Genomic DNA, 25,592 nt, shown 5'->3' with positions numbered 1-25,592 from the left:
TTGATAGTTTAGGATAAAAGCTGACCTAAACATAAAACTTAACCAAGAAAACTGATTTTCTAAGTCCAAAAGGGGCAATAATTCTTGCAAAAAGCAAGATGGAGTTATGTTTCTTGATGTACAGGGTCTGCTTATGATGGTGAACAAGTATTCCAAGTTTCAAAGCAATAGCTTTGATAGTTTAGGAGAAAAGTTGACCTAAACATAAAACTTAACCAAGAAATCTGATATTTTCTAAGTACAAAAGGGGCCATAAATCTTGCAAAAAGCAAGATGGAGTTATGTTTCTTGCTATACAAGGTCAGCTTATGATGGTGAACAAGTATTCCAAGTTTCAAAGCAATAGCTTTGATAGTTTAGGAGAAAAGCTGACCTAAACATAAAACTTAACCAGGCAACGCCGACGCAGACGCCGACGCCGACGCCGACAACCGCTCAAGTGATGACAATAACTCATCATTTTTTTTCAAAAAATCAGATGAGCTAAAAATTGTTGAACCAGTCTGATTTTCAGGGGGACACAACTAGGGTACCAATACATCATTCTGACAAAGTTTGGTCAAAATCCCCCAGGTAGTTTCTGAGGAGATGCGATAACGAGAAATTGTTAACGGACGGAAGGACGACGGACCACGGACGCAGAGTGATTTGAATAGCCCACCATCTGATGATGGTGGGCTAAAAATTTCAGCTCAGAGATGTTTATATGCTGTTACGGATCTCTGAGCTGAAACGAATCCCGTATTGAAACCTAACCAGAAGTCTGTCACGCTATATTTTCATCAAATGAAATGCAATGGACTCACCTTTTACTTTAAAATATTTCTAATCCATTTTTCTTTTGATCTGACATAAAATAGTCCATGCAAAATAATTTGAACACAAGTTATATACACAAGTTTCAAATGGGTAACCCTGTCTGCAATATTTTTTCCGCCATTGCAGTTGTGACCTGATCAGGGTACTCTTCATTTTGAAAACAAATAGGCATTATTTATTGACCTTTTCTGAGAATTTAAACCTTCTAATATATGTTTTTCATGAACTTTGTTGAAAATGGTTATATTTATAATTCAATAAAATTCAAAAATACACTAAAATTAAAATGTTGATCTTGATTTTCAAACATAAACTTTGCATGAAGTCATCAGTTTCTCATGAGAGTCATTTCAAGATGTTGAGGTTCAACACAGGTTAGGTAGCCAAATGGCGTTACGCCATAACTTAATGGACACAACCATCAGAAAATAAAAATAGCGTCAGTTAAGTTATGGTAGCCAGAACTAAGTTGCTCTATGTTTACTCGTGATATATCATTTTTTGTGACTAATAACGATATGCATCTTTGAACTTTGAAATTTCAGGATTCCATAAAGGAAGTGTCTAGCTGTCCAGTAAGCGGACTAGTAAATCCTCGTGGGATTTTCTAGGCGTCCTGTAATTGATTTCTTAATGAGCAAGAGCTCGTAGAACACAAAATGCTCCCCTTGATGCATTCAGTAATTGCACAAGGAACAGAAATCATTTGGTCACTGTGCACTGGACGTTTGACATACTGACCTCAAATCAATAATTATGGGTCATATACCAGTCATAATTAAACTCTGTATCAAATGTAGGGTTTGTCTACTTTTAGCTCTGGCGACCCCTTAACTCAAGCAAACCTATTTGAACAAACTTAAAAGAGGACGTTGCTAGGGTGTTACAGACCAAGTTTGGTGTCATTCTGAACAGCAGTGTAAGAGGATAAGATGTTTAAGTAAATATTGAGGCCGACGGACACAGGACGATAACAACACTCGCCTAAACAAAATGTCCATGGACAGACATCGTCAAACAGACGGAAAGTCTCCGATGATGAAGTGTGATTGGGTGCAACATTCCTATTGGCCAATGTCAGGTGTGTGTTAAGAAACACACAAAAAAATGTAACCAGTCAGGTGCTAGTACATTTTGTACTGAGAAACTGGTTTTCAAATGAAAAGCGCGCACCGATTCTTTGGAATGTATTTGCAGTAGAAAATCGTAAATAAGTAAGAATCACTTCGTAAGTACGAATCACGCTGCGCACGATGTTCGTAACTGATAATGAAAATACATACATTTATATAACAGGAGCATCACAACTGCTATTACAACAAAAACGCACACTCCAGCTATAATCTCGTGAAGATGACCCTTGGATACAGCAACCGGTGGTTTCTTCGGAATCTCAGCAGCTATAATATAGTAGGTAAACATAAGTATTTTACAAACAATGGTTTGTCTAGTCATAAGAACACCATTTTAGGTGTCATACCAGTGTGTCTGAGTTGCAACATCACTAAATTTACCTTATACCCCAGTCACACATACGGCGCGGAAAGCTACGTCTAGCCACGGATAAAAACGTAGTAATCCGTATCGACCCGTATTGAAACGTACCTGAGACGTACCTTATATGTAGTAAGCCGTATCAATTCGTAGCAATTCTTACGGCTCAGGTACGGATCGATACGGGTTACTACGTTTCTATCCGTAGCTCGACGTAGCTATTTGCGCCGTATGTGTGACTGTGGTATTACGTAACCTGTGAGACCAACAAACTTGCCTTCCGAGTCACGTCACCAAATTTATTTTAGGTACAATTGCACTATATTTTTTAAGAGTTATACCACTATTGTTGACGGTACCGTCATGGAGTAAAAAAAAGACGGAGTAAAAATTTCCCCGCGTGGTTTGACTTACTGATTTCCCATTTGCTTGATATGCACGCTTTACACGTGCCTTCGTCATCCCTACAAACACAAAGGTCCTTGTCAAATGGGTTTTCGTTGTATGGCTCCATCTAAAAGACAAGTGCATATTAAGATAAACAATATGACCACAATGGCTCTATATCGGTCATCTGAGTTTCACGGCCATGCAAGGAAAATATCTGTGAATTTATTTTGAAATAGGATCAGTGTCTACAGACAAGAAGATTTTCACAAGCTAAATAAATATGGGTTAGTAATGCGTGTAACACTGGAAACTATCACACGATATCAATAAAAAGTATTTAAAAAACCGAGGTCGGGGGAGGCGGGTTGAGGGGGTGGCGGTCATATGGAGGGGTCTGGAAGCCGTGAGATAATATTGGCAGGAGGGAAGACGTGAAACAAGGAGACAATATCATGAAACGCAACACACTGAAGAGTATGTTTGTTTAGGAGATTGTTTTAGGGGGAGGGGATGGAGAGTGATAGACTTGGGGTGGTAGTAAAGTAGTCAGAGGGGTGATGTGATTCTGACAATTTCAGGTAACACTAGAAATAAACAAAAACAACTCTGGGGGAGATGTAAGGGTGATGTGGTCGGGAGCTTGATGGAATTTGGTTGAGGGCCACCCAAGGTACATCTATGTGAAATTATCTGAAAATTGGACCTGAAGTTTCAGAGGAGAATATTTTTTAAAGTGTTCCATATAGCCATGTAGAGAAAACTAGCCTCGTCCACAGGCAGCCATTTCTAATGATACAGAATGAACTGAAGGGATTTGGTAAAAGCTCATCCATGGAACGTTGCTGTCAAATCATTTTGAAACAAGAGAAGAAGACTCTTAAGTTTCTCTTTAAGCCACAAGGCAAGATTACTACCGCTCCTGGCGGCCAACCTTTGCAAAGATACAAAATTATTTGAAAGGATTCGGTAAAGGATAACCCTAGAAAAATTTCGCTTAAATTATTCCACAATCAGTACAGCAGTTTCTGGAGAGAAGGTTTTTGAAGCTTTTTTTCTTTTGTAAAATCAGTTTCGAAAAATCTGAATGGAAGGCACTGTGAAGTTTGACTGAAACTTGCTCGGTAGTTTTAGAGGAAATGTTCTTTTAATAAACTTAGCACTACGGCCGGACAAACGGACAAACGATGGACATCCATCGTTCCTAAAAGTTCACAATGAACACATCGTTACCTTGTTTCCGTTTGTTTAGTTGTATTTCAAATGTACTACCGGGATTTGTTTCAGCTTACTGGATTTGCTAAGAACAGACATAACAAATATGTATTTGCTATAAAATGTCATCCACTTTAATGTGTATGACCCATATAAATAGTAGTTAAACCTGTCTGTACAGACGACCAATTGGGGAATAAAAATCGTGGTCTTAGGTTACAGGTGGTCTCTAAAAACAGGTAAATTTACGCTTCTTTTTGTTTAGCAGGATGGATGACCTTTAAAAGCAGGACTGTTAGTTGTGATTTGTCTTAGACTCTATAAGAAAATGGTCACTACGAATCCAGCTTAGGTAACAGAAACTGTGTATTGTTATCTTGTCGTCTCACTGAGGTCCTTTGTTTTAAGTATATAAATGCAACTTGTGGAAAACATCCAAATGTTCGATTTTGCGCTAAGAAGGCTAAAAATTTCAGGACAAGGCAGGTCAAAACATACTTACAAACAGCGTGTAAATTCCAGGTTCCTTATCTGTAAAAGTGACCTCCGTCTGAAAACAGTAAAATAAATATCTTTAGAGCAGAACGACAAATCCAGCTCGATTCGAAATGGCTTGACGCCTGGTAGTATTCACAACTCTACCAACTGTACTAACACCACTTTCCCTCAGAGGGGCATCACAAATAATGCCGGTATATACAATCTTTATTGCACCAAACCTCTGCTGGCCAGCCTTAACGCAGAGAGACAGTTAGATTCAAGGTCATCACATCATACACTGCCCACTGACATTGTTAACATGTTATCTACATATTGACATAACGCAGTAAACTTTAGACAGGAAGAAAGGAAATCAGGACAATCTCTGGTTACTCAACACAATGAGTTGGACAGGAAGAAAGTGCGCAATAACACACACTATAATTACGTAACACAGAAAGTGCGCAATGACACACTATAATTACATAACACAGTAAACCCCGGATAGGAAGAAAGTGCGCAATGACACACTCTATAATTACGAAATACAGTGATCCTCGGACAGGAGGAAAGTGCGCAATGACACACTATAATTACATAACACAGTAAACCCCGGATAAGAAGAAAGTGCGCAATGACACACTCTATAATTACATAACACAATAAACCTCGGATACGAAGAAGGTGAGCAATGACACACTCTGTAATTACATAACACAGTAAACCTCTGATAGGAAGAAAGTGCGCAATGACACACTCTGTAATTACATAACACAGTAAACCCCGGACAGGAAGAAAGGGCGCAATGACACACACTGTAATTACACAACACAGTAAACCTCGGACAGGAAGAAAGTGCGCAACGACACACTCTGTAATTACATAACACAGTAACCCTCGGACAGGAAGAAAGTGCGCAATGACACATTCTTTAATGACATAATACAGTAAACCTCGGACAGGAAGAAGGTGCGGAATGACACACTCTGTAATTACATAACACAGTAAACCTCGGACAGGAAGAAAGTGCGCAATGACCTACTCTATAATTACATAACACTGTAAACCTCGGACAGGAAGAAAGTGCGCAATGACACACTCTGTAATTATATAAAACAGTAAACCTCGGACAGGGCGAAAGTGCGCAATGACACACTCTTTAATTACATAACACAGTTAACCCCGTATAGGAAGAAAGTGCACATAATGACACATTCTATAATTACATAACACAGTAAACCTCGGACAGGAAGAAAGTGCGCAATGACACGCTCTGTAATCACATAACACAGTAAACCTCGGACAGGAAGAAAGTGCGCAATGGCACACTCTGTAATCACATAACAAAGCGAACCTCGGATAGGAAGAAAGTGCGCAATGACACACTCTATAATTACATAACACAGTGATCCTCGGACAGGAAGAAAGTGCGCAATGACACACTCTATAATTACATAACACAGTGAACCTCGGACAGGAAGAAAGTGCGCAATGACACACTCTATAATTACATAACACAGTGAACCTCGGACAGGAAGAAAGTGCGCAATGACACACTCTATAATTACATAACACAGTGAACCTCGGAAAGGAAGAAAGTGCGCAATGACACACTCTATAATTACATAACACAGTGAACCTCGGACAGGAAGAAAGTGCGCAATGACACACTCTATAATTACATAACACAGTGAACCTCGGAAAGGAAGAAAGTGCGCAATGACACACTCTACAATTACATAACACAGTAAACCTCGGACAGGAAGAAAGTGCGCAATGACACTCTATAATTACATAACACAGAGAACCTCGGACAGGAAGAAAGTGCGCAATGACACTCTACAATTACATAACACAGTGAACCTCGGACAGGAGGAAAGTGCGCAATGACACACTCTATAACTACATAACACAGTGAACCTCGGAAAGGAATAAAGCGCGCTAGGACACACTCTATAATTACATAACACAGTGAACCTCGGAAAGGAATAAAGCGCGCTAGGACACACTCTATAATTATATAACACAGTGAACCTCGGACAGGAAGAAAGTGCGCAATGACACTCTACAATTACATAACACAGTGATCCTCGGACAGGAAGAAAGTGCGCAATGACACACTCTATAATTACATAACACAGTAAACCTCGGAAAGGAAGAAAGTGCGCAATGACACACTCTATAATTACATAACACAGTGAACCTCGGAAAGGAAAAAAAGTGCGCAATGACACACTCTATAATTACATAACACAGTAAACCTCGGAAAGGAAGAAAGTGCGCAATGGCACACTCTATAATTACATAACAAAGCGAACCTCGGATAGGAAGAAAGTGCGCAATGACACACTCTATAATTACATAACACAGTGAACCTCGGACAGGAGGAAAGTGCGCAATGACACACTCTATAATTACATAACACAGTGAACCTCGGAAAGGAAGAAACTGCGCAATGACACTCTACAATTACATAACACAATGAACCTCGGACAGGAAGAAAGTGCGCAATGACACACTCTATAATTACATAACACAGCGAACCTCGGAAAGGACACACTCTAACTCCATAACATAGTGAGTGAACCTCGAACAGTAGAATACGCTCCAGGTCATATTCTAACTATATAAAAATAGTGAACCTCAAACTTGAAGAAAGCACGCCGACAAAGCGAACCTTGGACAGGATGAAAGGACGACAGAACATTCTCCAACTACTCAAAACAGTGAACCTCGGACAGGAAGAAAGCGCGATAAGACACAAATAAAATTAAGTGAACATCGGGTAGGAAGAAAGCACGCAAGAGCACACTCTAACTAAACAACACTGTGAACATCGGTACAGGAAGATAGGATGAAAGCACGCCAGGGCACACTTTAACTACATAACAAAGTGAACCTCGGACAAAGAGAAAACTCACAAGGACACACACTACCTACACAACACAGCGATCCTAGGGCAAGAAAACAACACACCAATGCAAACCCCGGACAGGAAGAAAGGGCGCAATGACACACACTGTAATTACACAACACAAGTAACCTCGGACAGGACAAAGTGCACAAGCACATGCTCTAAGTACACAACAAAGTGAGCCCCGCACAGCAAGAAATCACGTAAAGACACACTCTAACTACACAATACAGTGAATCTCACACAGGATGAAAGCGCGTCAAGACACACTCTCACTACACAACACACTGAACCTTCGCGTCAGGACACATTCTAACTACACAACCCACTGAAATTTCGCGTCAGGACACACTCTAACTACACAACCCACTGAAATTTCGCGTCAGGACACACTCTAACTACACAACACACTGAAATTTCGCGTCAGGACACACTCTAACTACACAACACACTGAACCTTCGAGTCAGGACACACTCTAACTACACAACACACTGACCCTTCGCGTCAGGACACACTCTAACTACACAACACACTGAACCTTCGCGTCAAGACACACTCTCACTACACAACACACTGAACCTTCGCGTCAGGACACACTCTCACTACAAAACACACTGAACCTTCGCATCAAGACACACTCTCAGTAACAACACACTTCAAACCTTCGCGTCAGAACACACTCTAACTACACATCACACTGAAACTTCGCGTCAAGACACACTCTAACTACACAAGACAGTGAATCTACCCTTATACACGCACAAAATGGCTTTAGTCCTTGTTACAAAAAGTTGATTTGCTTTCCATAAGAATCAAAATGAATGTCCTTTAAACTTCTAAATAGAACATCCGAAAACACATGCCTACGTAAATTGTATTTCGCCTGGAAACCAATAAAAATGCAATTCTGAGTTTTATTTCAAACGCCGTTTAATTCAGTGAAAACTGGTTTTATTTTTGACCTCTACCTTCAGCAAAAAAAAAAGTTTTAGCTGTAATTTTTTTGAAAAAAAAACAAACTTTTAAACACTAAATACCGCGGAAATTTCACAGACATGTTTATACGAAGCTATCTTAATATATACACATCTACATTTATCAACAACAAATGGCATACTGTCGATGGAATGATCATTTAGCGATAAAATTATTACGTTAGTTTATTAGAAATTCCCCGAAGATGAAAGTTTTCGCCGACGGTCACACCATAAACCATCTATTCATTTTTCGTCGACACCGCGTTTTATCGGTATATCGCTTGAAGTCAGTTCATTTTACTGTAAGAAACTTTTGGAGAACAGTGTATGTGCAACAAGTTTGTACTTTTCTCAAGCTGCATTCCACAGGAAACTGTGGCTTTTGTATTAAGAATCATTGCATTAATCATAGAAGAGATTTGGCACTTCCAGACTATTTGCACTTTACTCAGGAATGCCAATATTATTATGTCATGTTCTTTTCGTGTTCATGGAATTTTGGATAATACTTGTAAAACTTTGAATAATGATAAAATTGATTCGTAAATGAAATAATAATTACTAATTTGTCAGTTCATTATACCGAAATACATTAACTGCAAATGTAATAAAATCCTGTGACCTTTACTGCGTTAGGAAACTTATTTCGTCTATATAATTATATTATATTATGTCTAAAAGTACCATAATGGGATATGGAATATTAATTAATTTATTTATTTATTATAGCAGATTTTTAATAGCGCCCTTTTCATGATAAACACGTTCAAAGGCGCTTTACATATAGCAAACACAGCCACACAGGGATGGAATATATCCTCTACTAGCACAGGCACAGAGCAATCTGACTAGAGGGACAGTGCGAGATAAAGCCCCCAGGATAGAGAGAAATCCTTTTAGATACAGGCCTGTCCAGCTAACTTAGCCTAGCTCTTTGCGAATAGACAGTCTGGTTCTTTAACGTGCCCGGTGCACCGACACACGCGAAGCAAGAACCAGTACAGGCCTCTTTGGTCAGTAATTCGGTTGAAAATGTGATTCCGTGGTGTAGTCGAAAGAAGTCCAAAGTAAACAGATCCTAATTTTCCCATTTTTTTGCACAAATTCGTGAAGAACGAGTGCCTTGGTCACACTTTTTCACTTCTATAATACATTCTGCAATTTTCAAGTTTATACATCCCATAGGGCAAGTTTTGCAGATCGAAAACGAAAGTAGGGGTTTATTGTGCGGATAAGGCAAATATGCGCCATTTTTAGGGTAGAAAGTATTTGATCCTCTAAATGAAGATCTGAGGATGACCAATTCACATATGACCAATTCACATTCATCTTTCTGTATGCTTGGATTTCCAATACTTGTATTGCTATTTTTATTTTCGCAAATCTATTTATTTTATCTGAACCAATCAGACAACTCGTTTCAACAAGCATTTGGCTGAACCATCAAAAAGCGTCGAATGTCACAGGGTGAGAAAAATGTGCAGTCAGTCCGGGGTTTAAACCCGGGACTCTTTGCTTGCAGGGCGAGTGCTCTACCGACCGAGCTAACCGTTTGCCTGACACCTTACGTGACCAAGTCCGTACCGTGACATATGATACATCTCAAAACACGAGGGCACAGTCATGGTGTAGTCGTCATAAGAATTGTAAGCATGAAAAACCCAGGCTAAATATTGATTTTTAAAACTTTCACTTTCAAAATGTTGAAAGCAAGGCTCTAATTGGCTAGCGGAAGGGTCGTCAGAACGAGTCTATCAATAGAACGTCTTCAGATCCAAAGCGTAGATAATTGGAGATGTACTTTGTCAGATTGGGGTAGCAGACCGCAACTGACAGGCATTTCACTAGGAACTACTCAACCCCCCTATTTTCTTTTCCCTTTTTTCGTTAATTTATGATAGAACTTTCATGAAAAATAGTGTAGGAAAAAGTGATTTTTGTATAAAGGTACGTAAAGATGACCTGAAGTTGTCGTTTTTATATCACATAAAGCAGGACTTGAATTACTGACCTTCTACCATACGGTGCTCTAGTAGAAGCAGGGGTGTTCCAAAGAATTTCTACCATAGTATGATTTTCAATTGGTAGTCTGGTATATAGGCGAGGCCATGAGTTTTATAAGGCGGGGTGGGGTTATTGCGCGACAAAGTCTTGAACGGCGACGGTACTCGGTCGGAAATGCTAATGAAACCAGAAATGCATTTGATCATATTTTAAAACAAGCAGCGGCACGCACACAAGCGCGCAAACACACGCATACACATACACAAACACTTACCCCTATAATACCATATTAAATATAAACAGTGAAATATATAAGACATTTCGTTATGTTGCATTAGCGTGCGCATAGCGTTTTAAGCACAATTCGTTGTGTCGTCCTGGCGCGCGTGTATAGTATTACTCTGAAATCTTTACAGATGTAATTCATTAACGTAAAATCTACACAGATGTAATATATCACTGTGAAATCTAAACAGTGTAATTTATCACTGTGACATCTATACAGGATGCAATTTATCACTGTGAAATATACAGATGTAATTTATCACAGTGAAATCTATACAAGTGTAATTTACTACCGTGAAATATATACAAGAGTAAGTTATTACCGTATTTATTATTAAATCACTCAGCAGGGCCTTTCTTCGAATGAGGTATATCCGGAATTTGGTAAAGTTGTATTTCGGAGGAGGTGGTTCGAACCAAACAATTAATCTCTTTTCAGGCCAGTCATAAGAATAATTGTGTCCAGAAGGCGTCCAGTTCCTTGATGAGAAACCTCGTTCTGAAATGAAATTTTGTTTTTAAAACGACCCGTCAGGAGACCTCTATACAGGAATTGTAAATAAAGCTGGTATGCTCACAGATCTGAAAGACAAACCTTCTGAAGGTGGACAGGTCTAAATGATCGCTAACATGTTAGCACAATGTGTAAATAGTCTGACTCTAGAGCAGACACAGCACTACAATGGTAACACACCAGGGATAGTGAGTTCGGGCCTCCATTCCTCCAACTAATGTTTGTTTTACACCTGGCACGCTTAAGAACACAACAAGCTTCTAGAGTTGGAGCGTCTTCTAGTAAGATGTGCCGTCTTTAAACAAGCGTAGATACAAACACGCATTCTGATTTGGAGGCATTTGCCATAGCAAACTGCTTCGGGCTACCATTCGTACTACATTTGATTTAGGCTCCGCGCCCATTAAACTGTCAAGACTTACCATGTTATACTTACTTCACTTCATACATTTGTTTATTTTGAACTTTTGACTCTGATTCAGTACTTGCCGTTGTTTTGCTGTGTAAGTACCGATAATATCATTAGCAAAGTTACATGTATTCGCAAACGGTAAAAAGCACTTTGCCTGTGGTTAACTGTGTAAAACCTGCAACAAATTATTTGATAGGTCGTGTTTACAATACTTCTGCTTCGTAGTTATTCGCAAGCAGTAGAACACTTTGTCCCTTGTAAACTGTGTAATACTATAGCATCATACTTACTACAGTTCATGGACATGATGTTTTTAAACCCTGTTCCGGAGTCATTCGCCCTTGGTAAAGTGAGTAGAACAATCATGTAGTTGTGATGTCGTCTTACCGGGAACATCGTGCTGTTTAGCACCATCTGAAATAAATACAACTCGAAATGAATAGGGGGACTATACTTGATTAGTTTTTCCCAAGTTTTGCCATTGCTCTCAAATGTCATTGGTAAATACAAATGGATAATTGCATATAAAACATAATTCAAATTAATGTCTACCACACCCGCTAAATTCATATTCAATTTTTACGCTTTTACAAAATACCATAACCAAGCAATTCAACACAAATAAGTTTGTACTTTTCACATGGTTTAGGTACATTTCGTACTGAAGCTATTTCAGCTTGAGACTATTATATGACATCAGAGATAAATGTTCATGTTTTTTTCTTCAAGTCTTGACATCAACGCAGCAATAGTGTTGAACTATTAACCGGTCAATAGTACAAACTAAAAATGGCGATTATTATAAGAAGTCACATATTAATATAAAATCTGCAATGCTTACGGATGAACATATGATTCCAAGATTCTACCCTATTCTTTCAAACATGAATTGAAATTTTAAAAACTTGAAAAAAGTATTGTACACATACACTGTATAAGTCACTAAACTAATTTTACTAGTTTGTCTAAAAACTTTTTATTTAGGTATCAAAAAAGACGTTACATTAATGTGTTTCTTCGTGGGTTTTTCCTCAAGAATCACTATCAGGCACCGGAAGTTTAGAGGGTCTCCTTCTACACGAAGCTCATACCCAGCTATCCCTTCAGCGCTATCTGTGAACAGAAAAACAACTCACTGTCAAATCGAACGTTTACATGTCTAGCACAATTTTCACGGCCGGTTGTCTAGACATTCGAAGATAATTAATTAATAAATTCTTTGCAAAATTATGTTTTATAAAGTTAATCCATTCAGTAGATAATTTACTGGGAAAGTATGGGTGTTGCTAACGGTTACTTACACTTATTGTCCTTCAAATGAATTAAGTTATTGCTACCTTGCTGCTGCTCCGTTTCGTTATGTCAATAAATGTACCTACACTCAGTTCCAAAAGGAAGTGTGCACTTAGTTTTTTGTTATTTTTTCTCGGTTATTTTCATGAAAACTTATAATGTGTGGTACCAAAATCAGTTCGTAAACAAATTGGTGTGCATTTTAGATTTTGAGTTTACCTGAGAGTTAGTGTATGAAAAAATGAAACAAAAACGTCGGGGAATTTTTTGAAATATTTAAACTTAAAAAGTGCACACTTTCTTTTGGAACTGAGTATATACTTATACATTTCGTCGCCTCAACGCGAAACTAGTCTATGTGTATATAGAAATAGAAGCAGATAGACTAGTTTCGCGTTGAGGCCACGATTTATAAAACTTGTGTGAATTTTCACATCAGAAAAAAAAAACTGTTCGAAATTTCTTTTTTTCTGGTTTTAATCACCGGTATATGTGACGTCATCGTGTCAGTGTACTTATAATAATATAATATAAAAACTTTATAATAATTATATGAACACGTGACTATTTACGTGAATTCGAACTGGACAACTTATAATGATTATAGGAAAAGTATAAACGTGAAATCCTGTCGGTATCCTGATAATTATCATATTAACAGTATCTACGTCATATTACTTAAAAATCTTTATGTAAAATAATTCACGTGAATTCGGCAGGTTCCACTGTATGTTGATGCCAGACTGGTTGACACCGGAAGTGTCTGGTTCGCAGAAGGACGACGGTTTAATGTTCGAAGGTGGGTCACGTCTCCATTCGGACTTATTGTACAAGCTGGGAAATCGTGTCTGTAAGTTATTGAACCCACATTCACCTGAAATAATTGTGTACATTTTAACGAAAGCCGACGAGGTCTGTCTTGTAAGATTAAATTAGTGAAATTTTAAAATTGCCTGACTAACTTTTATTATATTAGCATCTCACTTAACCTTTCTGTTCACGGATAATGTCCTTGGCCGAGTGGTTAAGGTCGCTGACTTCGAATTACTTACCCCTTACCGCTGAGGGTTCAAAACCTCGCTTGGGTGTAAAATTCTTTCATGTGAGGAACCCGTCCCGATGATCTGGCTAGCTAAAGGCCGATAGTTCTTCCCAGGTGTCCGCTCTCGATGAAAGTGATGAAATAATGCCTGGAAGGGCGTCTGGGGTCTTCCCCCGCTGTGAAAAGCTGGAAAGTCGCCTTATGACATATAACATAATTGATACACTTACATTTCGATGTGACGTTAAACCCAACAAGAGCAACAATCTATTTTACAGAAAATTTGAACTTTTATTTTAGTACGACCACCACCCTCCTCCCGACCCGTACCCCAAGTCTAACAGATCTGGTTCCAAGATAATAAAAATTGCGTTTGAGCCCGGCTTTAGAATGTATCACGGTCAATAATAGTACGTAGAAATGGCACGTAATATTCTGGAGGTGTGAAACTGGTCTCACTGGGTTCAGGTACAAATTTGTGTTATATCACACGACAGGAGACTAAATAATAACAAGCGAAGACACTGCTTTCTTATAATGAGTAAGGGTCGAGTACCAGTCCCCGATTTTTTTTATTTTTGAAATTTAATTTGTAACATAAATCATTTATGACCTGGCGTACCTGAATGACTTGGCATTTGTATCGAAAGTTAGGGAGTGACAAGGGCCAACCGTCGTGTTAACTTTAGGTGAAGTAAAAATATTTAATGATAAGGTAAAGAAAAGGATCAACAAAAGAAAAAAATGGCCTTAGTATATTGAAAACGATTTTGTCATAAATGGCACATGACATAAGAATATTATAACAAATGTAGCCCTGTTGTATCTAGTGACTGGTAGTATTCAATATGCGCACGTGCACATAAACGTAAATAATGATAATGTCAAATATATACATACTTATATTAGTTATTGAACTTTTAAAAATGTTTATAAACAAGTAAGACTAAATTTGGTAAACATTTCAGTGTTCTCAAACGTTTTCTTAGTCTAGATATTGATGCCCCAGACACTTGCAAAAATGCGATCAAATTCTACACCTATGCATAACTGTACATGCATGCAGTCTTAACCTCTGCTATCATACAGTGACTGTGAATCAAATTAATGGAGAAAACAACACTCTTCTTCCCTTTTTACAAAAAAATCTAACACTCATTTTTATTCACTTAATCAATTTTCAGTGTCATACATACATTCTATGCCAATCTTGGATAAACTTGTTGAAAATTTTCAAACCAGCTGTAGAACAGTAGCTTTAAGGAGTATACACTTAAGAAATGAAATGTTTTTTTCGGTGTTGATGCAAAATGGGCGACAGAATATGATCGGTAAATCCATGAATCGCGCTATTCATGTTGAATTTGCCGATCATATTCTCTCGTTCATTACGCATGAACACCGAGAAAAGAAGTTTCATTTCTTATATTTACATTATATTTCCTTTCCATTTGTAAACAAGATTATATTATAACTTTCACACATTTTGTTGCATTTAAAATTAAAATCAGCTTCCCGCCCATTCTGTTCACCAGACGGAACAGCTGCAACGTCATCCAAGGAACGTACGCGGACGTCGTCAAAACAACGGCCCGTTATCTCTATGCAGCGTTGACGTAACTTCCGCGCCTTTCCTTTTGCTGTTCATACGAAATGAACGTCATAATTTTCAATAGCAAAGAAAAGGGCTAATGTAAATATATAGGGTCTACACACGTTTTTTTTTGTTTTTTTGTTTGTTTTTTTTTTTTTTTGTTTTTTCTTTTGTTAAAATCGCTTACCGTATGTTGTAAAGCATTCTGTTCTCGACTTCAATTTTGATCGGAACTGAAATAGAAACGGATAAAACGCATAAAACTATTATTTCCAAGACATGAAGTGCACTCTTGCCGATAATTATTATAATATAAGGTGTTTTATAGAGTTAAGTTAAAATATTAGGTACGTGTTCAAAATTAAAGACTGTGGATCAGGGGTCAAATTTAACAATAATTTGTACTAGCTGAAATTAGCTAGTGCCCTTTTTGACCACTAGCTAAAATGAAAACCTACCGGCTAAAGTTAATAATATTTATTTTACTCTATTGATATTTTACTGGCCAAAACTTTCTGATTGATCTCTGTTAGTAGCCAGTCACAAACAAAAATGTTTTCTATTAGCTTAAATAGCATGTGCCATTTTTGTTGAACAATAAAATATCATAAACATAAATGATAACATTCCTTTCATGAAAAAATGTGTACCCTCAAAACAATTAAACTTTATTAAAGCTCTGAAGACTTTATTGATTACATTATTGAAAAACAGAATTAAACCAAGTTGATGACTATATTTGCTGTTGTTGTTTTACCGGTACTTAAAACTGGTGTAAAATAAATCACCCGTCTCACTACGTTTTTACAGGAGATCTCTAATCTATAATCCTTGGTTTTTTTATGATCGGCACATCCCGTGATACGATAAGCGGAGATAGCCGAACCATAACGATCTGAACACTCGCTAAAAAATATCCGATAGTGATCGATATTTAGCTAGACGGTCGAAGGGAGACGTTTTCACTTTCTTTATCACATTTCATATTTACAGAGCAAATCCCGAAAAAAAGACACCTACTGATGGTTTTCGGTAGATAAGGTTGTATATACAAGTATATATTTTTACCATGTTTTAAAAGTCAAAATTTACTAGTAGACAAATTCTAGAAGATGGTCTCTTTTTATGAAGAAAACATTTGAGAGAGAATATCTTTTATGGAATCTATGATTTTATTTGTTAGTAAGTTTTCACTTTATCACATTTCAAATTTACAGAGCAAATCTCGTAAAAAGACACCTACCCCAACCTTTGCTATAAAAAGAAGTGGGAGGAGCCAAATTTCAAATGGTGGCTGTTTTTTGCAACAATTTTCATCAGAGAGAGATTTTTCAGGAATTTACCAGAAATGAGTTGTATATATCTTTTGTAAAAATATGCAGTTGTGGGGACATGTTTTCTGTTCACAAAAATGCATTCCTTCCACAAATAACCCATTGAATAAATCATTTACAGCAGTTACAAAATTGAAATATCAAGGTATTTTATTGAAAATTTGAATCTGAAACGACCTTTGACCCGATCATGTGATGTAAACAACCACAAGATGTATATAACCCACTTGTGTGTATGGATATTTTGTTCCTAGCAGAGTTTCATGTATGAAAGATATATAGTTCACATTATTTAATATCACAAATGTGTTTATTTTATATTATGGTTAGTTTTGAAGGCATGCAGATCTGCATGCTTTTTTATTATGCTTCTTTGATTTAGATATTATGATACTTGAGTTAATAATTCCACTAACCTGAGTCCTAGGTCCATCACAGTTATAATTCCAAATGATATGTTATCCATTTGTAATAATTCTTCGGTGAATATTTCTTTTTATGATACATATAAGTCACTGTTATAAAATGATTGTAACTTTTTAGTATATACATTATTACATAATACAGAGTTTTAGTTTCTTTTGTCATTTTATTTTTACAATATAGATGAATTTTATGTATCTAGTTCCATTTATGGCCCATGTTTGGCTGACCTGGAAGGTTTGGGTACAAGCCCCGCACTTGATTAATTACGCATGCTTGCATAATCTCCCTTAATGTCCACACATCAGCCTCTGTTCTTGTCCTGTTTAATGCCCTTTGCTTTTTCTGAATATACCGAGGGAAGTACCAAGCCCCTGCATTGGATAGCATATTCCAGTATGTTTGGTACCTTTTTTCCGTAACCCACTATTTCTTTCATGTGGATTTGCACCATTACCATTGTCATTGTAGAGTAACACATGGATTCAGGAAACAATGTTCGATACACTTGTCCAATGTCAATATCCACAAGGTTAGCCTGTCTGTCATCCATATTATCATCACTGTCATCATCATCATTGTCCCCACCGCCTGTCGTTCCCCCAGTTACTGGACATGGCATTTTCACCTTTTCAACAACAAGCAAGTTTTCACTATTATTATAATTATTAAAATCATTTTCCTCATCATCCTGCCCACTCTGATTTGACTAATGAATTCTCAAAATCCCACTCATTAAATTCTTAAAAAAATGAACCAATGTACCAAACTGTTCCCTTGAAACTTTCAAAGTAATTTCTCGTTTTTCAGCCATTTTGTCTAAAATCTCACACAAAAATTTTGCCGGGAAATTTCACAATGTCAACATATCTGGAACGGATGATTCCATTATTTCTGTGTACAGTTTCTGTTTGCTTATATATGATATATTTTGTGCTAAAATAATACTATATGCTCAGAACTGTATAATTAAATTATAGTAATGCTATGTACTTTAATGGAGCAGAATAGTTTACTCTTTAATTTTTGAAATAATAAAGTCAACATAACAGATAATCCTGCAACCCCTCAAAAAATGCTTCTAGTGTCTATGGAACTTGACCCAAATTAGTTTATGATCCACTGACCATTACAGTTATCTGTTTCATCAAGATCAGGGATTTATTTTATGGCCCAGCATGAAGCATTCTCATCAATTATCTATATATCCACATGTAGATTGCATTTTGTGAAGACCGACATGTATTTAGTCTAATAAATGTAATTTGCATTCGTGAAAATTGAATTAATATGCATTAAGAACACAATTAAAATCTGTAAACATAATTTCTAAAAGATGCCTCTTTACCAATTATGACAGGTAAATAAACAATTTGGAAAATTGATAATAAACAGAATATTTTAGGGCTGGTAAAGGCTGATAGTCCTCTAAATTTATTCAAGATTTTACTGATTTAAAAAGTAATATTGCAATGTTTTATACAGATGTTACAATAATGTGTTATGATTTAAGTTTATGAATAACAACACTGTTCTTGCATTTGTTATCAATTGTTGATTAATATGACTAATATAAAGTTTACATTTTAACTAAAAATATGAATACACATTATCTATGAGATACATGAAATACTAGTACTTGGTGCTCTCTATGCTGGTGACCATTAGTCGTTACTGGAGGCAAACATTATCAGATACCTGTTGGAATCTTATCGTCTGCTACAGATAAACCACACCTACAAATTGTGTGTGTAGCAGCTACCGGCGATTCCCTCTGCCACATATGACCAATCACTTTCCCAGGTGCCAAAACATAGCATTGTCTTATCACGTGAACGTGAGCCAAACCACTGCATCTTGCATGCAGATCGTATTCTGCACAGGTTAACCAGTAGCCTGATAAGCAATTTCGGCTTCGTAAACAACATTTTATACAAGGCAGTTCAAATATTTTGTTCCACGAGAACAACAGTGTAATGGAAGAAATTTACAGAGCGAAATCTGATGGTCGACTAGAAAAGATTTATAATTCCAGATTTTATCTTTTTCTTCTTGCCATATTATTTGAGAAGTAACGAAATAATATCACGTATATCCTTTGATAATAGAGAGTTTGAGATTTCAACCTTCGCCTTCCCCTTCAGACTTCTCTTGCGACTTTAAACGTATGAATTTGGAAGATCGATTAAAAACTTCCAGTGAGATTTCAACATAAGAATGAACCTACATCTTTAAATCCGGCCCAATTCAATTTCTCGTTTTTTTTTTTTTCTGCATTTGGTAACCAAATGTCCAAAGGGCAGGGAATTTTACAAGAGGTTTTAAAAATGAAAGGAAATAATATTAAATGAAAAAAATATACGAGCTATGACTAAAAAACAACAACAACAAAAAAAACAACAACAAAAAAACAAACCAAAAAACACGATAAAACATTGTGAACAATGTAAAAACTCGTTAGTGTGCTCCAAACATTTAGGTTTTATATAAAATATGTCAGTATAGTCAGTATACAATGCATGATTGTAAATCAACAACGAGAGGAAATAAAAATAATTATAACATACCTAAAATTATTTTCCATTGGGTTTCCAATGGACGCGATCGTGCAATATTTTTCCATATCCATACTTGAAAACGCTTTCATATCGGGACTAGACCCAATCCGTGACGTCTAGTTACCTCCCCTGACGGTCCGCCAATTGCGAATCTTCGATTCTTTAAATTTTTGTTGCTATTGTGTATTTAGTTCTAATTTGTAGTTTATGCACCCTTTTGTTTACTTTTACACTTTGAGTAATCTGACCTATTAGAACTGGCACAATTAATTTATCAGACCTGAAATAAATGAAAGTTAAATTACGTCATGAGTTGGACTAATATATGACGGAGGAATGCATTTTCTTAACGTTAAATGGAAGAATCGCGTGACGTCCATGGCGTCCACGCGCTACGTTGCGACAAGTTGACGTCATTTTCGGCGAAATATATTAATGCGCGTCAGTTGATTTGTTTATTGCATTTTCGGAGACTGTTTTTTCCGGTATTTTTTTTCTCCGTCTTTCGTGGACAGAACATAATTTAGATATAAATTAATCATTTAGGATAGTGGGATATGAAATCAAAGGGTAGATCACACCGATTCAAGACTGAATTTTCTTTGTAAAATGTAAGTAAAATCAAAGGGGGAATTAACCCACAATGTCTCCTCTGCTCTGCCAGGCTCTGGTTCCGTGCAATATTAAAAAATGGAGTTATCCCCGTACGGCTAACATGAAAAGTCTCTCAACATGAATCATACATTCTGAAATTGTCTGATACTTCAAAAGAATTTTCCTTCATACTAGTACCATTTTATGTTTATAATAAAAACGCAATTGTACGTATTAAGAGTCCGCCAGAAACAGATTGATTTTATTTGGATGTGAAAAATTAAACTTTCCACCAAATGATAACGCGCGTAATTTCTTTATTTTTCAAGTAAAATGACTTCATGCCATTTGCCTCCATCCCGATATCCGTCTTTTGATGCCAAGTATTGGACAGAGTAGATTGTAAAAAGAATGAAGGTTTCGACTTTTTCGTGATACACAATCTTCGGACGTTCAAAAACTTCATTTCCAAACGACAAAAAGGCCGCATCTGGTATAATCGAAATCGCCTGGGGACACAAAAATTCGTAAAGTTTAAGATTGAAAACAAAAACCAAAGTTTTCTCAAAATACATTGAATAACTAAATACATCCAAGGTTCCAACTCAATGTATTTTAGTAAAATCAATAGCCATACAAAACATCAATATTCAATACCTATTATAGTGTTTCGCATCAAAATTTAAGTTCTAATAAATATATGGATTAATCAAATAACTTAATAAGAGAAATTCCTTAAACAAAGCTTTTTATTCGCCTATATACAGCTAAGTCTTAGGAACTTACGTGATATAACATGGAAAACTTTAGGTAGCAACGTGTGATTTAAATAAAATACACGCATGTCGGTACGTTTTACCAAACCCAAAATAATATGAGAAGACGTTGAAGGGAAGGCGAAGTTTGAAAAATCTCAAACTCTCTACTTATAAAAATACGACTACCTTGAGAACTTACAATATGCTAAAAGCAACGTTCTTTCCAAGTACTGGAAGTGAACAATTTATAAAGAATATGACAGAAAAAAAACGTGGGTGTCGTAAAAACAGCGGCACGTTATCAATAAGCGTCGATGTTGTAATTTTGGCATCTTTATTAATTAACTTTATTATTTTCAATGGAACCAGTCTAAAGAATATAAAACAATATTTTTATTTAAACAATTGTTTAACTGGTCTGGAAAATCTAAAAGAAATCGGAAGTTTTACGAAGCATTTGACAATTCAAGATTCATACTTTAAGATCATGCTTATCTTGGTGCAAAAATAAATGTAAGCATTTATTTACTAAATTGTTTATAGCTCACAGGAAATCTTAAACCACGCTAGGGGCGGATATCCGGAAGTCTTTGTATACCATGAGTACGTGACCATAGTGATGTAGTAAGCTCGGTTTGTCACTCTTTATATTTGCATATAATATATTTTAATGACCTTTTCCATAGAAAATTGTTGTAAAATTACATAAAATTAACTTTTTACTGCATATGGAATATATTATGTAGTACTTTTGTGATAAATGCCAAGAAGACGCAGGTGGTCTAAAATTTTGCGATACATATATTATTAAACAAATGTCAAATTAAAAAAAATATGAGAACAGATATACGTTTAGATAGAAGTGTCTCTTAACGTTGCCTCTAAATGCCATGCGGATATATATATATATATATATATATATATAGTAGAGAGAATTTAATATTTAAATCACCACCACAATATACCAAGACACCCAATACGGCAAAGCGCCTAGCAGTACACACGAACACGCACATGCGCACAGCAAGTCCACAACCCAATCAGATTAGTTTCGGATCTGCTTTTATAAACGATCCCGAATGTACTACAACAATCCGTAACTGGTCACCATTTGCATATATATACTCAAATCTCGTTTTTAAATGTCTCACAAATCTGAAGTTGACATTTTAGTCTTTTTAACTGATTGGGACCAGAGAAGCTATATTTTCTCTCCCTGAAAGTTAACTGTCACCCTAACAAAACCCGTGCACAGAACTATATATATAGTTCAGTGCCGGGTTTATTTATATATATCTGTGCAACGGTTTTGAGAAATATATATATATAATATATATAATATAAAAAAATATAGTATTAAATATATATATAGTTTCTGTGCACGTGTTTGTTAGGGTTGAAAGTTTAAACCTTTAGCCTGCTGCGGCAAGTTGTTCTTGCCTTTGCGGCTAGTGTAGACCAAGATCAGTTTGCACATCCGTGGCAGGCTAATTTTAGTCTGCACTGTTTGCTATTCAGTCAATAATTTTTCTGAATCATAAGTGGTACTGCTCAAATTAAAAGATGGACCAGTCCATTTTAGAAATTTAGCAAGGTAAACATGGTAAAGGTTAAAATAAAATGTGCCCGAGTTTTTTTGGCGTGACAGTTAAAGGTGTTGTATATGATAATATATCTGTATATGACAGAAGCTATGCACGGGTTATGTTGACCTGATAGTTAAAGGTGCTATGTATATATCTGTATATGACAGCTAGAAAGTATGCACGGGTTTTGCTGACGTGGCACTTAAAGAAGCTGTGTATATATTACATATGACAGAAACTATGCTACGCGTTTTTGTTACCTTGATATCAAAGTTGCGAAATAATATCTATATTATGACAGAAACTATGCACTGTATTTGTTGACCTGATAGTTAAAGGTGCTATGTATATATATTTACTATGACAGGAAATATGCACGGTTTTTGCTGACGTGTCACTAAAGATTCTGTGTAATATATTTTACATAAGACAGATACAATGCCACGTTTTTTTGTTGACCAGATAAGTTAAAGGTGCAGGTGTATATATCTATATATGACAAAAACTATGCACGTGTTTTGCTGACGTGACAGTTAAAGATGCTGTGTATATATTTACATTACCCTTACTTATTTGACTTAATTCATGATCTGTTATTTTATAGTTGTCATCCCTCTAGCGATGGGACAGCGACAGTCAAAAGATATCACGCGGTCCCATATCTGGACTATATTTACATATGACAGAAACTGTTGATGCGTATATAAACAAAATATCCATATATATATTTCTTTTTAGAGGTTAGAGTTAACGGTGTCGAACAATTCGTGTCATCACGAGATACGACAATGCAACAAGTAGTATGAGAATGACTTGAAAAGTTGAGATATTTAACTTCTGATTCGAACAACAAACTGTCGCTGATATGGCTGCTTTTTAATATTCAGAACTTTGGCCAGCCACCCGCAGTATGACAGTTTGAGACCGTCACAATATCCAAACCAACTGTATACATCTGGATTAGTTCGACCTTAACTCTGATTCACTCTCATTTGAACTGCAAGTAGAGGAGAATATATTAACTGATTTTACATGGAAAATAGGTCCATTCCGTGAGGTTTATTTCATTTAAAATTGTACAAACTAGAATTTCACTGAACTTTTACAAAATAGAATAATTCAACGGTACTATAACAGGAACAGTTTTATCAGGGGTGTAACTCTGCAGCTGCACATAAATAATTGTTATCTATAATTTCCTTACAACATATAGTACTTACTGTAACATTGCACTCCTCTGTAACGCCCGTCTGGAGAAATACACCAACACATAGCACCAGTGATTCCAGCAAAACTAAATACATCATTCCACACGCAAGTTAGAGGATATATTGAACTACCCTAATTATTTGCTATATTTTTTTCGTAAAAATAATTTGATTGTCACAATTTTCTTCATCATATCCATAGAAACAGAATATATTCATCATTCAGTCGTTATTAATTTCAAAATATGTGTACATTTGTCCCTTGTTTAAACATGCGTCTTTGGACGGTTTAACTACTTATAGCTCATCAGTGCAAACAAACTAAACCGGAAGGCATCTTTCACAAAATAACCCCAGATATTATATACAAGCCAGTTCAGTAATTCTACGTTAGAATTATCACAGTATTTCTCCTCATTGTAAAGGCAGACCACTGCATGGGAGGAAACGTTTTGGGGAAACAGTCTCTATATTAATTAAGCTTAAACTTTCAGTTCAGTCCACTTCTCTATACTATGCGTTAAACTGTCGTTTGCTGTGAGTTATCATACAGATCGATGAATAAATAAATTTAATCCAAAGAAACTCTGTTTTTTTGTTTGTTTGTTTTTTGTTTCATGTAAAAGCCAGGCACTTCATAAACATACAGATGTATGCAATTATTTTCGTGTACAAGTGGTATATTGTGTAACAGTCAAAGATGTTTTTGTTTCGTTTGCACATGTGTTGAAGTTAAACATGCGCGATGTTTAAGTGTTGCACTAGTTTGGCTGAACTATCGCTTAGGACATAGTTCTTTTTCATAGATCTTTTTACAGATTTTATTAACTGTGTGTTCGTCAGGTTTAACGCCTTTTTTAAACAATTTTTCAGTCATATAAACGACCGGTGTTACTTATAGCAGAGAGCCACAATGCCCAACTTTATAGTGCAGCCCCCCCCTCACTGGAATATCAACGCCGTAGACTAGTGTCCTGATATCCAACCCAGTCACCTTATACTGACACCGGACTGACCAGTCTAGCAATACCCTCTTCATCTGGAGCGCCAAGCGAGGAAGCAACACATAGTACCATTTTTAAAAACGTCCTTTGGTATGAAACGCGGGCCAGGATCGAACCAGATACCTCCCGCTCTCGAAGCGGACGCTCTACCACTAGGCTGTCGAGGCGGGATTTTATTAACCATCACAACAATCTTTAAGTGCCATGTGGCGGCTGTATAAAGCCTCTCCGTACTTGGATTCAGTGTTGTTATATTTTCTGGTCCTTTAGGATCATGGAGTCCTTTCAACATGTGTGTAATAGAGTTCCGCTTAAGCCGGTGCGAGAGGTCGTGAGAGGGGTTGCACATTTCATTACCTCCCATCAACAGATTCAATCAAACCGAGTCTGCTTTATTCTTTTGCTTCCGAAGAACTTATGTTTCAGATTTTTATGCATAAACTCAAAATTTTGTCACAATTATATTACAGATGAAGTATTTAGTACTATTCTGATACCTTTAAACCATTAGTGATGGACTCAAACTTAAATAACAACTTATGTATTTGGCCAATTAAACACCAGTCCAGTGGCCCCAGATTGTAATGTTCAAAGCATGTCGACTGACTCCGCCATGTTGTGACGTCATGTTTGAAGAACTGAGTGCAAGATTTAGGCCTAATTTTGCTACACTCGTATAAAGTAGACGTTCTTGAT

The 25,592-nt window shown here is 36.5% G+C and overlaps 1 protein-coding gene across 1 annotated transcript; it reads right to left on the bottom strand.

Moving 5' to 3' along the window:
- Nucleotides 1–2,043: 2,043 nt before the first annotated feature.
- Nucleotides 2,044–24,466, bottom strand: LOC123547043 (uncharacterized). Its single transcript, XM_053551333.1, has 9 exons — nt 23,905–24,466; nt 15,619–15,664; nt 13,502–13,669; nt 12,506–12,615; nt 11,793–11,916; nt 10,900–11,075; nt 4,418–4,465; nt 2,728–2,827; nt 2,044–2,219 (listed from the first exon to the last, which is right to left on the bottom strand). Exons 1-9 carry the CDS (start codon nt 23,989–23,991, stop codon nt 2,059–2,061), a joined length of 1,020 nt encoding a protein of 339 aa, XP_053407308.1. The 5' UTR covers nt 23,992–24,466; the 3' UTR covers nt 2,044–2,058.
- Between the last annotated feature and the right edge of the window lie 1,126 nt (nt 24,467–25,592).

Source organism: Mercenaria mercenaria, chromosome 9 (assembly GCF_021730395.1).
Source record: "Mercenaria mercenaria strain notata chromosome 9, MADL_Memer_1, whole genome shotgun sequence".
Classification (NCBI taxonomy): Eukaryota; Metazoa; Mollusca; class Bivalvia; order Venerida; family Veneridae; genus Mercenaria; species Mercenaria mercenaria.
The sequence above is the reverse complement of the archived record's forward strand: the minus strand, read 5'-3'. Positions and strand labels throughout refer to the sequence as shown.